Here is a 16,844-nt window from a genome sequence, read left to right on the forward strand (position 1 = left end):
CAATGGAGCAAGCACTCCTCTATGCCCCTTCCTCATGGCTGCACTGGGGAGCTGGGGGCTCTTAGGGCACTTTACATTCACGTGACTGTGTTGGCCTTGGTGTCGGGGCCAAGCTCCTCATGCAGCAGCGGCAGGACCGCCTGGCTGGCAGAACCCTGCCTGCTGCCGCATGGTTCCACTTCCTTTTCTTCTGCTTCCCTCCACAGGGCTGGTCACCGTCCTCTAAATTAATAGATTTCCTTTCACGTGATTGAAGACAAGTTATTATCATCGCTTGATAATATTAATTATATCAATAATTGATATTGATTATATCAATAATCATCACCCTGATTACTTCTGAGCACCAGAAGGCAACATTGACAATGATGTTTGAAAGATGGAAGAAAGATTTAAAATTCCTAGGAAACAAAGTGCCCACTCTTGTGCCCCCTGACTTTGCATTTCCTGTTGTTCTCCCTCCCAGGTCAGTGTCCCCCTTCTCTTCAGCTGAGCGGGAGAGCCTGCCGTGACAAGCTGTCACCTGCCTGTTCAGGGGCTCTTCTCCAAGGCTCAGCCACCTGCTGGGATGGTGGGGGCGGCGGTGACAGGCCAAGCTCAGTGTTCAGTGAGGCCCAACAGTGCAAGGTGGCAGGAGGGCTGGAGGCTCCTTGCTGTGGGCCAGCACTTCCACTTTCCAGGCAAGAGGGAGCGGCCCCACAGCTGTCACTGACAGCCCCTGGGGTTTGCTCCAGACTTGGCAGAGGAGGACAGTCTCAGACTCCCAAATCACCTCTTTGAAATTCAGAAGAGCCACACTGTCATCTCCCCTCCTCTCTCTGACACAAAAACACACAAAAGATAAGCAAGCCCTAACTCTCTTTTACTCAGAGACCTACACTGCCAAGTTTTCTCCGTCTCCCACTCTCGCACACAGATTGATACATTCTCACACAGAATCTGGTTCTCTGTCTCTCTCTCTCTCTCTCTGTCTCACCCACACATACACACACACACACAGTATACTAATTAAACTCCAACTCTCTCCTACCTCACTTGACCCAGGTATTTTGAGAGAACCAAAGCCCCTGTTTTCTGGGGGGAGCCCAGGCCATCTCGAGGTGTGACAACAGCACCTCCCCTAGTGGCAACACACAACTTGGGGTCTCTGCACTCTCAGACATTGACCTCCAGGTGTTTGGTAGCTGCTGCTGCACTGGATGAGTTCTCCTCCTCTCTTCCCAGCTGTGGGGACCGTGTAGATAAAACCAGTAAATTCACTCATGTTCTGGGGGATGATGAGAACAGAGAGTCCTGCTGCAGCCACAGCCTGAACATGCCCTCCCGGCATTTGTCGTGTAGCTGGCATTTGAGCTGAGGACATCTCCCCCACCACAAAAGCCTGCCCCCATCCTCAGGGGAAATCAGGACTGTCTTCTTTGCAGAAAGTGGGATGTGTGCCTGGGGAGGTCCAGCCTGGTTGCCTTTATTCCTCCCAGGCTCCAGATAGGAAACCAGATAAAAATACACTTTGCTGTTTGCTCCTTTTTTTTTTTTTTTTCTCCCTAGCTTGGGTTAACCATTTTTACATTTTTACAGTATTTTTGCTAACGTCAACCATGTATCTTTGGTGACTTGAGCAGATTGTAAGAATGGGCAGTATAAAAATATCCTCTTTCAGTGGAAGCATGAGGTAAATGAGGAGGGGAGTGAGGGAGCTGCCGTCCCCGCTCTGTGCTGTCACTACTGCAGCCAGCAGCTTCATGTTCCGTGTATTATGAGTGAGACAATGCCTAAGCATAGAAAAAAGCATGATGGGGTGAAATCCTGGCATTTGGCATAAAGAACTGGAAAGGGGGGGCCATATTTGCTATAGGGAGTGATAAGCTTTGGAGGGCAGCCTTGGCGAGCACCCTGTTTAACAGCTGTAATTGGCACTGATACTGGACAGCACAGGCCATGCCAGCTGTCTGCTCTATGCTCACCTCCTATTACTTCTCCTTTAGGAACTCTGTGCTTCAGCCATTGTGGATTGCTTGCATGTCTCAGCCTCTCTCTTATCCCTGGCCATTGCACAAGCTGCTCTCTGCCTGGACTTCCCTCCTGCAGTCACTTTGCCTGGTTAACGTCTACTTGTTCTCTAGGGCTGAGCATAGTGAAAATAATAGTTAACACTGGGCTGTGTAGGTGCTGATGAGAAACCGAGGCACAGAGAAGTAGGTTACTTGCCCCCGTTGCACAGGTAGAAAGAGGCAGTGCTGGTATCCAAACCCAGCCAAAGGCTCCAGGAGTTCTTAACCACCATCAGAAACTGCTTCTCTAACAGCTCCTGCCTGCCTTCCCTGACCCTTCCCTGGTTGTGGAGTCTCCTCTGGTTTTCAGAATGCCTTGTACCTACTCACATCTTCACCTTCCCTCGCTTTTCAATGTTTTTAACAATATTTTTTAAGCTTCTGTTTTCTTGTCTGCCTCCCCACTGTCCTGTTCAGTTTGAGGGCAGGGACACTGGCTCATTTCTGGGACACCAGCTTCTCAGCAGGACTTGGCACAAAATGGTGCTTATTGCCTATTTCTTGATGGGATGAATGAATGAGTGGATAGATATGAATCCCTTAGGTAAACAAAACTGGCCAAGGTCTGGCAGACAAGCTGAGGGCCAAGCAGAGAGCCAATTTAGAAAGCTCCATTGTGGGATTGGAGGCAAGAAGGAGAAACAAGCCTAAGGGTGCCCCTAGAGAAAAGGGCATCTCCAGCCTCCGGAATCTTGACCTCCACTGAAGGGCTGGCAGGACAGTCAGCATGTAGAAAGACCACAGCACTGGGACCATTCAACCCTCGTGAAACCCAGGGCTATCTGCAGGCTACAGAGTTAGGAAAACCTGCCCCCCCAGAGGTGGAATGCAATGAAAATGGGGCAGAGGGCAGCATAGCATGACCTGGTAGTGGCAGGGCTCTCTAGGAGGCATGCTTCATCACTCTTCTTTCCTTTTGTGTCATTGCGATTCCTTCTGACCCAAATGTGTTAGCTTTTACATTGCCAGGGAACAAAGAAAACCATAACTTGTATCTCATGTAGCCAATCTCAGGTAGTTCCAGTAAGTTTATGACAGTTACACTCTCTCCTCCCACCCACCTCCCCTGCAGCAACATTGGAATCAATATATAGGGAACCAGGGCACATGTGGTGTGTCCACATAAGGCTAGAGGCCAGCACAGGCATGCTGGTCACCTTGAGCTTCTCTAACTAGGCACAGCAACATATCTTGTGCATGAGGCAAGAATAGCCTGTCTGTCATAATTCACAAGATATGGGAGTGAGGGTTTGAAAGGATGTGCATGCCAAGTTTTTTATTGCCTGCCTTCAACCAGAAACCTGATGGTTGGGCTGACCACGCTTTCTCCTTTCAGGGAGGGAAGATCCCCGTGAGATGGACAGCTCCAGAGGCCATCGCCTACCGCAAGTTCACTTCAGCCAGCGACGTTTGGAGCTATGGGATTGTCATGTGGGAAGTCATGTCATTTGGAGAGAGACCCTACTGGGATATGTCCAACCAAGATGTGAGTGTCAGCAGCACTTTGTCACCACAAAACCCTCATCGAAGGGATCCCAAAGGCGGTAGCATACCAGTTCTTCCGGTTTTCAGCTCATGGCCTCATAACCTGAACCTGCAGTGTTCAGGGCAGGGGACACACGGACACCCTTAGCATGGATGTTGGAACTAATCAAAGAGCCCAGCATGGAGGTGTGAAAGTCCCTATGACCACAAAGCCTGTAGAGGTGCCAAGGCCACAGTCCCCAACCCAAGAGACAAAGGGCTGTTTAATTCCAAATGGCTGAGGACCACGAATAGATCAGCCCCAAATTAAGCAGCAAAGTCTACCCTGCTTCTAAGCGTTCAGATTCTGTATTTTCCTTCCCCATGCACGACAGAGGGGAAGGAGGCACTGGACTGAGGGCCAGGGCCTGTGTTCCCATCCTGCTCTACCTCTGATGGCTGTGCTCCATTGAGCCAGTTGCAGTTTCTTTGTGGGACTTGTACCTCCTAGCTTTAAAGAGAAGAACTGTAAAGGGCCCTTCTTCCCTGATAATTCACTCTTCTATGATCCCAGATCACCTATCAGTGAAGGAAGAGGTGGAAAGCTTTCCAAAGCTGGTCAGCTTCAGATGGACCACAGGAGAGGGCCTCTGTCTGCGGGGAGGTCAGCACTCCCCCAGGATGCCCTCAAGGGAAAAGGGTGAGAAAGGAAGAGAAGGGTCATCTAACATGCTTTAAATAGAGGCTTTTTGGAATGTTCCACATGAGAGCCTTTGCTCCATACTTACTAAAAGGTGAGGAAGCCTTTTTAGAATGATTTGCTTTGATAAGTCTCCAATGAAAAGTCCTGCCTGAATTTCAACACTGCCTCTCACCCTGAGCTGATCTCCAGGGACCAGGCCTCTTTTGTGCTTTGAATACATACCCTCCCCTTGGTGCTGAGAGGATTACAATTTGCAAAGCTGCATATCTATGTTCTCTGCTTGCCCTTCCCATCACTTTGGGAGAGGGGGCGGTTTTTATCCTTCCCAACTTACAGCTAAAAGAGAAAGAACGGCCCCCAGTTCAGATCTGAGTCCACTGGCAGCCAGCCACACTCTAACCCCCTCTGTGCTGGGGTGAACACTGAGGAACTTGTAAGCTGTGGAGTCAGCAATCTGCTCTCCTGCCACAGGTTTAGTGCCATGGCAGCTGCTCAGAAGATTGAGAAAGGTGGCAATTTCCCAGAGAGACTGTGGAAAGAGGAGCTGGGGTACCTCTATGACAGTACTCCCTGTTGCCATGGGCAGAGTGGCTCCAGCCTGGAGTGGGTGAAATGACTGCATCCTTAACCAGGTCCTGAAGTCAACCATGGCTGGTGTCTACGTCCTCTATTATCTGTGATTAGCAACACTTTGCCTCTGCTCCTGGAGCATGTCAAATCAGTAAGTGGTGGAGTTAGTACAAAGCCTACTTTCATGAAATCAGCTGCACCCTGGTTCTGTCTATACCAGCTGCTAAATGAGTATAACACGTTAGCTAGAAAAAGCAGACCCAGCAGGGCGCAGTGGCTCGCGCTTGTAGTCCCAGCACCTTGGGAGGTGGAGGCGGGTGGATTGCTTGAGGCCAGGAGTTTAAGACCAGCCTGGTCAATACGGTAAAACTTTGTCTCTGCTAAAAATACAAAATTAGCCAGGCGTGGTGGCGCATGCCTGTAATCCCAGCTACTCGGGAGGCTGAGGCACAAAAACTGCTTGAGCCTTAGAGGTGGAGATTGCAGTGAGCCAAGATCTCGCCACTGCATTCCAGCCTGGGTGATGGAGTGGGACCCTGTCTCAAAAAAAGAAAAAAAAGAAAAGAAAAGAAAAATCAGACCCATCTTATCCTGCCCAAGACCTTAATCTGATTAAGAACAATTCAGCACATACAGAATGAATTACAAAACTGTCTGACAAGCAGGATTTCACATTTAAGATATTTTCTGTCAATGCTGAAAACAAATAAAATTTCTGATATTAGACTTCCAGAATTCCCAAATTATTCATTTAACACACAGTCAGTGTATGCTAGTTGTGACTAAGCACTGTGCTTGCTGGTTCTATTCTTGAGGGTTTTATAGTCCAGTGGCATAAACATGGGGCTTTGAGAACATTTGAGTGGAGGAGGTAAGGGAAGACTTCCTGGACATTTGACATTTGAGATGGGTCTCAGAGGGAATAAGAACATCTGTAGAGTAGCAGTTTATTCAAATTTTGCTGTGCTTCTTCAAAATAAAGCCCCTAAGCATTGTCTCAAGTACAATTTTGCTCCCCGTAGGAGGCAAGAGGTGACTTCATGCCCATTCAGAAAGCTTCTTACAACCTGGCCTGGGAGAGAGCCAGGAGGGGCTCCCAGCTGCTGGACTGAAGCCTCACTCATCAGAAACCACCAAGGTGGTGGCGGTAAAGGATTTTACAGATGACAATTGAAAGGTTTTAAGGAAGAGAATTGCAGAGGCAAGTCGGAGTGCTGGTAATTAGGCTTCCAGAGCCCAGGAAGGCCTTTGAACATGTACAGAGAGTTTGTCAGCCAGAGAGAGCAACTTGGAAGTTCTGCTGCTTGGATCTGATTGACAGAGATAATGAGAGTGGCAGTGTCTGTGGAGAGGAACTGCAGTCTTATTGAAACATCAGAGCTTGACTTAACCCGCTCTACCCTGGTTTCTCCACTACTCTGAGCTCCTCCACTTCCCTCTCTCCAGTGCAAGGTCGAGTAGGCACTACCCACAGCCTGACTCACTAATGGGAAATACATGTCTGGGAGCAGCCAGGAGCAGGCCCTGAAAATGCAAGGGCAAGAGGAGGGGCTCTGCCCATTTCCCAGAGGAGTTCTAGTCACTCCCTCCAGTCCCAGAGAGCACCTAGGGTCAAACTACCTGCACCTGATCCCTACCGAACCCGCGTACCTACCATTTCTCAGTACAGGTGAATAAAGGCAACCCCTCACCACACATCCTCCCTGCCCCTTTAATTAGATCCCAGGACATTTGCTTACACTGGCCTTTGCAATGGCCAAAAGAGTTGTTGCTGAACTTTCAAAGTGAGACAGCAGAGAGCTCTGGGTAACAGTTGCCTGGACTGGTCTCCTTACCCCCACAGCTTTACTTTTACTTCTCTCTGGAAATGCCATCTGATTTCATTCTAATCTTCAATCTTCTCAATAGCCACTTATCTCATCCTCTTATGGACCAATGAAAGGAGCCCAAAACTCACTTCCATTTTCAGCTCTGCTCAGTAGGACACACTATGCCTCCAACCTTAGGCCATCTCTTTCCATACAATTCAAACCTGGTCACTGGCATTTACAGCCATCATCAGATAGCCAGAATGAAGGTGTTTCTCCACTCCTCCTCCCTGTTCCCCATACCTGCTAGTGAGGCAAGTGTGACAGAGAATGATCTCAAAGTCCTATTAGAAGACCAAAGTTATTTTTTGATATAATGATGTTGTAATTTGACTATAAATTTCATGTGCTCAAAAATTTAGAAAACACACAAATCTTAAAGAATATAATACAAATCTCCAAAGGCATAGTACTTCAATCAAAGACTTGAGTGGATAAATGCTACTCATATACCAATGAAAGACCTCAGTATTTTTTCCTTTCGGCTGAAGGGTAAAGCACACTTTTTTCCCTATGCGCAAGAAGCATTAATGCTCCCAGATTATCAGCTCAAGTAATAACAACAAAATTATTTACAAGAAGTAACAAATGGAGTAGAGTCCCATTTTCTAAACACAAACATGGTAGAGGGTTCCCACGGCTATGCTGTACCCTGCAAAGTGAGAAAAGTCCTTGATGCTTTTAAACACTATCTTCCTGGACCTCCAAAATGAGCAGTAGTAGCTCCCTTCTTTGCCGGGAAGACATCTACTATAATAGACACAGCCGTAATGACACCTTCTGTGTGATAAGGATTCATCCTACTACTCATCTGTGCTGTGCTCAACACACATCACTTCGGTGTCATTTAATCTTTGTAACAATCTCATCTGTGAAGTTTCAGGAAGTCAGGTGACTCTCCCAAGGTTCTATAGCTAAGAAGAAATGGAACTTGGATTTGAAACCAGCCTTCCAAGGTCTATGCACTATGTAGTACTATCACCAACACAGCCAAATGGGCCTTTGCTCCTAGCTGACCTGCCCAGAAAGGAGAAATCAGTGGCTTTTTGATGTCCTCTTAAAAAGAAACTAAACATACCAAACAAAGAGCAAATACAAAACACAAATACCAGAACAGTCTTCAAAAAAAAAGTGATTCGTGCCTGTAATCCCAGCATTTTGGGAGGTCGAAGCGGGTGTATCACAGGGTCAAGAGATGGAGACCATCCTGGCCAACATGGTGAAATCCCATCTCTACTAAAAATACAAAAGTTAGCAGGGCGTGGTGGCGCGTGCCTGTAGTCCTAGCTGCTCGGGAGGCTGAAGCAGGAGAATTGTTTGAACCCGGGAGGTGGAGGTTGCAGTGAGCCGATTGTGCCACTACACTCCAGCATGGGCAACAGAGTGAGACACCATCTCAAAAAAAAAAAAAAAAAAAAGCCAGTGGGATGCCATGATGCCATGCTATGGAGGCAACAAGGGAAACAGAATTGAGTTCCATTCAGTCTAGAGCTTACAGGGAGAAGACTCAGCGTGTGTATGGGTACCCATTCTCTTGATCCCTTGCCAGAAGAGTTTGGATCAGCTGGTCACACCATGGAGCTGTGCTCTCACAGAAAGGCCCTGACTCCAGTGCTCTTTCTTGTTCCAGGACAGGTGGTAGAGCTTGTCAGTGAGGAAAATTAGTATCTGGGGCTCTAACATCTAACGACCTGAGCAGAGATGGCATTAGTTTAGGGGACCACCAGGAACGTTAACTGGCCTGCACTGGAAGACTTTGGGGACGCCTAGCACCGTGAGAGGTTGAATTGGACTCTAGCTCCTCCTGCTGGCCCTACCTAACTTGCCCTTATGCAATCCAGAAGGAGCTCCAGAGGCCATTCAATGGGTAATCCCACTTGGAGATTCTGTGACTGGGACCCTCAATCTAGTTATTTGGAAGGAACTGGAAAAGGGTGCGAGGTTTGTGAGCCAGGCTGATGGGAATGATGCCCAGCTGCTCATTCTCATAGATTACTTAGTTTAGCTCCATGCCCTTGTTGCATACCGAGAAGACATCAGACACCTCCAGGGGCTGCTCTCCAGGCTGAGATTACTCTGACAGCCCAACAGAGGCCTAGGAAATGCAGCTTTTGAAGTATTCAAAACTTAAAATCAAGCACCACTGTGATTTATTCCCAGCCCCATCTTTTGCTAGTTGTGTGCCCCTGGGCAAGTTACTTCACTGTTTATGCCTCCATTTTCTCATGGGGAAATGGGGTTAAAATGGTTGTCCTCAGAGGATAGCAGGGGAATTTGATTGACTACAGTTTAGAGGAGAGAAAAGATTGTCAGTGCAACACAGTGTTCAAAAGAGACTATTCCCAGTCACTGGATTTTTAAATATAGTAATAAAATTGATATGGTTTGTATGCTTGATTATTGAATGGAAGAACTAATACACCTTGATTATCTCCAGTGACTTGGTTATCATTTTTTCTCATGTCCTGTCTCATGTCCTACATACTGTGCATAGAAATTGTAAAAACTAAACTAACTGAAAATACTCACTTTTTGACCAATTTATAAAGTATATAAAAAAGAAAGAATAATCAGTTGAAATGAATCGGATTATTTATAAGTAGAGGCAAAAACACCAAAAACCCCCTGAAGTCCAAATTATTTCCTTTGTTGTTTAAAATGCTTTAACTATTTATTTTAATATAAAATCAATGCAGGATTATTATAGAAAATAAAAAATTCAAACAAGCAAAGAGAAAAACATTAAAAACATTCAGGTTTCTGCCTATCCAGAGGCAACTGCTATTAACACCATGCTGTATATCCTTCTAAGGTCTTTTCTATGCATGTGTATAATAGTTGGTTTTTATTTTGTTTTTTACAAAAGCAAGATTATACTATACCTGAAGTTATGCAGCCAGCTCTTTTGCCTATTACAATATGAGCATATTTCCATTTCAATAGGTAGATTTTTGTAGTATCACTTTAAGGCCTACATCGTATTTTAGGCCTTCTGTTGCATTATGGGTGTACCATAATAAATTCATATGTTTAGCACTTGGGTCACTTACAATTATTTTTTTAATGTAAAAAGCACAGAGTAGGCATAATTGATTTAAAAGGATTTGAAGTTAAGATGTACTGGATGAAAAAACACAAAGATCTGAAAAACAGACAAAGTACTTAATGTTCCTAAAATCTTTACGAAATTACTGTCTGGAGTTTGTGAAAATTACCAAAATCTGATTGACAGTATTCATTTTGGACCACCTTGTTATTTTGACTGTTGTCATTGATTTGAACAAATTTGTTTAACCAAGTCCATTCATGTTGCTGCCTCATGAGGGTTATGACAAATGCAGAGGAGGCATCTAGAGGGTCTCTAGCATGGAGTAAGTGCTCCACCAATGCTAATCCCTTCCCTCCCTTTCTCTTCCCTTCCAAATGAAAGAATGAGTCCACCACAAGTTTTGAGGACATCCTTTATAAATAGTGGGTTCACTGGGTTTCCCATGTCATTGTTTCATCACCCCTGGTGCCACCAGCTTCCAGTAAGGCAGAATTGGGCCCTATGTCTTCTTAAAGAGTGGAGATGCTCAAGCTGTTCACTGGCTCATTCTTCAACAAACATTTACAGAGGTCCATGTGTGTCAGGCCCTGCACCAGGAACTGGGGACATAAAGAAGTACCATGATGTGGCCCCTGCTTTCTAGGAGCCCAAAGTCTAGGGGGATAAACCAAGTGCACAGAAAATCCATTACAGCGGAAGGTGTGCGAGCACAGAGCAAGGGCATCTGAGCCAGCCTGGATATAAAGGGGATGATTTGTGAGTGACTGGCTGGTGGCAGTCACGCAGTCACACCTGTTCCTTGTATGTCCCTGCAGGTCATCAATGCCATCGAGCAGGACTACCGGCTGCCCCCACCCATGGACTGTCCAGCTGCTCTACACCAGCTCATGCTGGACTGTTGGCAGAAGGACCGGAACAGCCGGCCCCGCTTTGCAGAGATTGTCAACACCCTAGACAAGATGATCCGGAACCCGGCAAGTCTCAAGACTGTGGCAACCATCACCGCTGTGTGAGTCTAGTGAAATGGTGATCCCTAAATATGGGTGGTTTCATGGTCAGGCGCATAGCCAGCAGCCTCTAACCGTGATCATGTTCAAATTTTTTAAACAGTGTCTAGTTACAGTGTGGGCCTTATGTTGAGGAGAGCACGCATGCGTGAAGAAAGACAGGTAGGAGAATATTGCAATGATCGTGATAGAGAAAATAGTGTCTTAAATCAGGATAATGGTTGTGGAAAAAAGTAAATGAGTTTTGGCAATTTGGGAGACAAAATCTTTATGACTTGGTGAAGGATTGGACATGGATGTTGAGGGTGAGGGAGATGTCTAGATAGCACCCGGATTTCTGGTTTGGATACCTGGGTGTCTGCTTTGAAATGTGCCAAAGAAGGTTGGCAGTGGTTCTCATTGCTCCATTTTCTTTTTCAAATAGCTAAGGATGAAACTAGGAAAAAAATGTTACCAATATATCTGGGGAGGTTGTGGTAAAATATGCATATTTTTTAAAGGATCATGTCTTTGAACGGTGAGGCTCCTAAATTTTGGTTTACAAAGGAGTTGGGAGCCTTCTGTTCCCTTCAGACTGAACGCTATGTCAATCTGCCTGTCTGGGTTAACTGACCTGTGACAGTCCCCAGAGGCAGAGACACTGGCCACCTGGATATAGAAGTCATGCTGATTTAGGATTCCATGAGGAAGAAAGGTTCAGCCCAGGGCTCCACTATAATCCTCACTCCATCAGGAATGCTGCCTTCCATGAAGTCAGCTGTCAGGCCAGACTGGGGCACTGTCCATGCATCTCTGCAGTGTGTGGTCATCTGCCCCTCTCTGTCTCACCAGGCCTTCCCAGCCCCTGCTCGACCGCTCCATCCCAGACTTCACGGCCTTTACCACCGTGGATGACTGGCTCAGCGCCATCAAAATGGTCCAGTACAGGGACAGCTTCCTCACTGCTGGCTTCACCTCCCTCCAGCTGGTCACCCAGATGACATCAGAGTAAGTGATGAGAATCTCTCTGTCCAGACCACACCTAGGGGTCAGTGCTCCTTCCCTGCTATTGCAGATGCTGTGAGTCCTATTTCTGGCCTCATCCCTGGAGCTCCGTCTCTGTATAGACCAGGCCTGGACAGGGAGCACCTTGGAAAGATGTAGGGGGATGTGAGGGTGGGGTGGGGAGGTGGAAATCCACTCTGGGCCCCAAATGAGAGTTCTTCAAAGTTATAGCCATATGTCATTTGCCTAATCACCCAGAGTCTCTTCCCCATTTAAGTTTTTAAACTCGACTCATCAAAGAGAGCATCCAGATGGAAAGAACACAGCCAGCCAGTACTTTAAATAACATAGCAGGAAAAGCATTGCACTGATTCAGCAACAGTCTGAGATGTGTGGGGGGCTTGTCCTTATACTTAGATAGCAGTTGTCAATAAGCATGCATTTCCATCCCCCACAATTATTTACCAGTCTGTCTCCCACAGGAGTTTGGAGGAATACACAAAATAAAATTATTCAAATAAGATGAGAGCCAGAAAGAGTTTTAAAGATCCATGTGGTCCAGCATTTCCCCTAAGAATGTTCAGAGAAGCACCGGTTGTGGGAAATGTTAATAGGTTCTCCTTGGAAAAAAGGTCCTGCAGTCAAATAAATTTGGGAAATATTGTGCACTTTATCACCCTCTTGGAGATTCACTGCTCATATTAGCATTATAAAGGCCACGAGAAATCCTGAAATAAAGGAACCCATTTAAAATTATTAAATACCATAGAACCATATTTTTGAGGGGCAGGGTTTTATAAAACTGTAGTCTGGGAAATATTTATCTAGTTCTACCCCTTCCATTCTGCAGATTCTGAACTTATGTGACATTAGTGCTCACAAGTGGCAAAGTTGAGACACAAGCCTGCTTTTCTGGCTGCCAGTTCAATGTTCTGCTACCTGTCCACCCCAGGGTCTCAGTGGTTCCCAGGCTTTGCTGCACACTGGAATCACCCGAGGACCTTTAAAAACTATTGATGCCTGGTTCTCATTCCCATACCTTCTGATTAGTTGTGGTGAGATCTGAGCATCAGAGATTTTTAAAGCTCCTCAGGTGATTCTAATGTGCAGCAAAGTTTGGGAACCACTGGATTAAGGTTGGCAAGGGTCAAATTTCACCTTCTATACTCACAGAAGCTCACATAATCCTACCTGGGAAATTAACTCTACCCTTCAAACACACACACACATGCACACGCACACACACACACAGGGGAACTTCATAGGCTCCGTGGGCTATAACATGTACCAATAGCACATATTATGGAATCTGGCAGCCTGTAATACACATTTCCTATGGTAGAAGATTCATTCATCCATCAGTCTGCAAACACATATTGATCACCTATTATACAATGGGCCCAGTGCAAGGTGCTGGGATTTCCTCCTTGCAACTGGGGCAAACCGGTTGCTGAGTCCCGGTTTGAGGAAAGAGTGGTGATGATCCACCTCATAGCTGAGCCCCCAGGGATAGCTTCCTGACATTCTGACGGTTTTTCTGTCAGTATTCCTGGAGTCCAGCTCCACCTCTCTGAGGTCTTTTTTTTTTTTTTTTTTTTCCAGAAATGGTGGAGCCACCACTTTCTCCAGGGAGATGGTTTAAATGTATGTCTAGCTTTGGATCCACTGAACATCAGAATACATTTCTTAAAAACTAGATTCATTTCCTGGTGATGCCATAAAAAGATGGTTCCTGCCATTAAGAATGACTGTCAAATAGACAGCAAAAATTAATAAATAGAAAAGATGCACTCCCCAGTGGAAAACCAACTTCCTCATCTTTTAGAGTGAAAATTGATGCCCCTAGGTAATCAGAGGGACTGAGTTCAGAGATAGAATCAGGTGTTTATGAAGACTGGCTACTCCATTTTCCCACTGTGATTTGCCTGCGTATGGGGGCCATTGTCACATAATCCCCCAGGATCTAAAAGAATTCTCTCAGTCTGAGAATAATCACATGAAAAAGATAAGGGGAAGACCAAAAGGAAAGTGAAACTGTAAATTAAGGGATTTTGTTCAAAGTAAAGCATGTCCACACACTATTAGAGCAATTTGATTTGTTTATTGAGAAGTAAAAGAAGGAAAAGGAAAATAAGCACTTAATAAAATAGATTGTGGGACAATCTGTGAATTCAAAATTCAAGCATGCCTCCCTAAAGTATTTGCCAAAAAGACACGAACACTTTGAGCATCTCAACCAGCAGCATCCCTTGGGAGACTGACTACTAACTGAAAGGGGCATGGGGCGGGACAGCCAAGGCATTGTGGACAGAGATCCATCCAACGGTTCACCAGGGTCTGATGTGCAGTGTACAAAGCAATCAGCTGTGCTGGATTTGGGGGGCTTTAGAGGAAATACAATCAGGACCTTAGAAGAGTTCTGCCAGCATCCCTGCAGGGGTGCTAAGAACCAACTTGTCTTGTATTTGAATACCAGCTCCACCACTGCTCACCTACTCTGTGACCTTGAGCACATTACTTAACTTCTCTGAGCCCTGCTTGCCTTGTTTATAAATAATTTATAAATTATTATAAATAATAATGCCCATCTCATTAGTCTGTGATGGGAGGTTAATGGAATGGCATACGCAAAGTACTTGATCCATTATCTACCCATAGCATGCACACAAAAAATGGTTACTGTTAAATTTTTATCATCATTGAGTTTGCAGTGGTTTCTCTAATTTTGTGAAATGCTTTCACATAGGTTTAAATGAGATAGTGTATGGCACGTGGGATGCATTCAAGCAGTGTTATGTATTATTATTAACTGAGAAAGAATGCATGAGTCTAGCACAGGTCAACTATAAGCCATGAACTTGTTCTTATTAATCCAATTCAGTGCTCTATCCTGGACATATTCCTTGGATTCCTGATTGGGCAGATATTTTAGTTATTTTGAGACCACTCTTCTTAAAAATACTTACATTAAAATTCAAACGGAGGCAGAAAATGGAAACTCAGGGGAGAACATCAGAAGACCAGGTGAGCCCCATATCTTTTCAGTCTCAGCGGGTGATCACTAATTTAGGCAGAAAACTCCACAGAATAACTTAAGCCCCATATAGTGTGCACTTGGAGTGTTAAAAAATAGCAGAGGAAAAGTCCAGTCCATCTGAGGGTCAGGAGACAATGAAGGGGCTGCCTTAGAGCCCATCATAAGGAACACACCCCTGGAACAAGGCGCAGCACTCCCAGGATTGTCTAAGCTGAGGGGGTATTAGAGAAGAGGGAGAAACTGAAAGTGAGCAGGAAAATCTCTAATTGCAAGCTGCCAAAAACTTGGGTAAACTTAAGCTAGTTGGATTTTTGTAGCATGGCTACTTCCCAGGAGCATGGCTTTAGTGATGAGTTTTGATCTGCGAACAGCTGACCTAACACTAAAGTGACTTCTTTTCTGGCTCTTTCCTCCTAGAGACCTCCTGAGAATAGGGGTCACCTTAGCAGGCCATCAGAAGAAGATCCTGAACAGCATTCATTCTATGAGGGTCCAGATGAGTCAGTCACCAACAGCAATGGCATGAGAACTCTTGTTTCTTGGGGAAAGAGAGGAGGGAAAAGCACCAAGGTCAAGGGGGACCAGAGGTTGACCACTGTGGAATGTACTGGAGAGACTGGCTTCCCAGCTGAGGAATGCATTTCCATCAGTGAAGAATCAACCGGACCTGTTGCTAATAGGCAACCTTCATTTCTCAGTGACAGAAGCATGTTTGAGATGCCGTGGGAAACCAAATATATAATAATAAAAATCTAAAAAGGTGATGTTCAACAGAAGTGAAGGCAAAACAATATGCATCAGGAGAACAAGAGTAAACCCAGCTCCCATCCTCAGTGGGCTGGAGTTGCCCATCCACAGGAAGAAAGGGAAGGAGGTAGAGGGAAGAAACAGAAGCAGTGTTCCATTTTCTTCCTCACCAATGACATTCTTTTCTTTTCTCCTTTTGTACTCCTCCCTGAGAGTCCCCTCCCTTCTCCCACACTCGTTTCCCTTTGCTCATGACTCCTGTAGGGAAGTTTCTTCAAACAAAACCCAGCTCCTCAGTCTCCAGATGTTGTTCTGTCAGTTGCCAAAGGACTTTGCTGACCACTGCATGGGGATCCAACCAATTCAATTAATGTCTTCATATTGAAGAAGAGATGTACCTTCAATTGAAAACCTCATTTTTCTTTTGTTTGCATTTTCTGCAAAAAGGAAAAAGAAACCACAAATTGGAGAAAAAAAAAAAAAAAGAAAAACCTGTTTCCGTGTGCCAAAGCACACATATGTATGTCTGCGTTATAAAATGACTGTGCTTGTTCATAACAGATGCAAACAAGAAAGAAGAACTGGGAAGTCTTTGTCCCTAGGAAATCCAAAGGGGCTGGAATATGGTGTTGGATTGGCTTTCTGGTTGGCCCAATCGGCCTATTGGCTCAATGGGAAGAGAGGAGAGGGAGAAAAATAAAATGAAAGGAAAAAAATAAAAAGCTTGCAAATTCAGACAGGAAACAGGTGAGTGGTTTGAATTGGATGCAGTGTGGGCCATCCTGGAATGATACTGACTGATTAATTATTCCTGATAACATCTGAAGAAAAGGAGAAGGAAAGTGTTTCTGGAGAATGTTCTTTCACATCACTGGAATCTGCAATTCAAGAAGTGACAAGGGAGAATTCTTGCTTTACCTATGGACTGGCTTAAGCCGCGTGGCATCCGAGGAATGTTTCAAATGTGTCTGTGTTTCTCTTTACATTCCTTATTGTACCTCATCGTTCAATTCACTTTTGTAAATTCCACCTAACATTTAATTATTTTTAATTTCTCCTTTTACCTTAATCTCCTTGCTAATTTTATCTGTCTAATTAAAATGAGCAGAAGCATGTCTGGGTTTACGTAAAATGGTGTCAGAGTGTGTATACCTGGACCCCAGTGGGTTGTCCCCAAGTTTCAAGAGAATCCTTAAAAACTGTCTTTCTTCTTTCTAATGTGGGAGGGAGGGAACACATCCCTGACCCCATGAATGCCAAGAAACAGAATATATTAAACTCACTGGCACTGATGTGACCCAAAGGAAAAACTGAATAAAAGAGGCTTAAGAAGTCGCTGGCAAATAAACACAAACAATCACCAT

At 45.2% G+C, this 16,844-nt stretch overlaps 1 protein-coding gene across 1 annotated transcript in view; it reads left to right on the forward strand.

The window, feature by feature from the left end:
- Nucleotides 1–16,612, forward strand: part of EPHB1 (EPH receptor B1) — a 457,899-nt gene extending 441,287 nt beyond the window's left edge. The window contains exons 13-16 of the mRNA XM_001115263.5: nucleotides 3,388–3,537; nucleotides 10,521–10,714; nucleotides 11,544–11,699; nucleotides 15,151–16,612. Of these exons, the coding sequence (XP_001115263.1) occupies nucleotides 3,388–3,537; nucleotides 10,521–10,714; nucleotides 11,544–11,699; nucleotides 15,151–15,259 (609 nt within the window). The 3' untranslated portion in view covers nucleotides 15,260–16,612. The remainder of the gene's footprint in view (nucleotides 1–3,387; nucleotides 3,538–10,520; nucleotides 10,715–11,543; nucleotides 11,700–15,150) is intronic.
- Nucleotides 16,613–16,844: the final 232 nt, after the last annotated feature.

Source organism: Macaca mulatta, chromosome 2, assembly GCF_049350105.2.
Source record: "Macaca mulatta isolate MMU2019108-1 chromosome 2, T2T-MMU8v2.0, whole genome shotgun sequence".
In the NCBI taxonomy this organism is placed as follows: Eukaryota; Metazoa; Chordata; class Mammalia; order Primates; family Cercopithecidae; genus Macaca; species Macaca mulatta.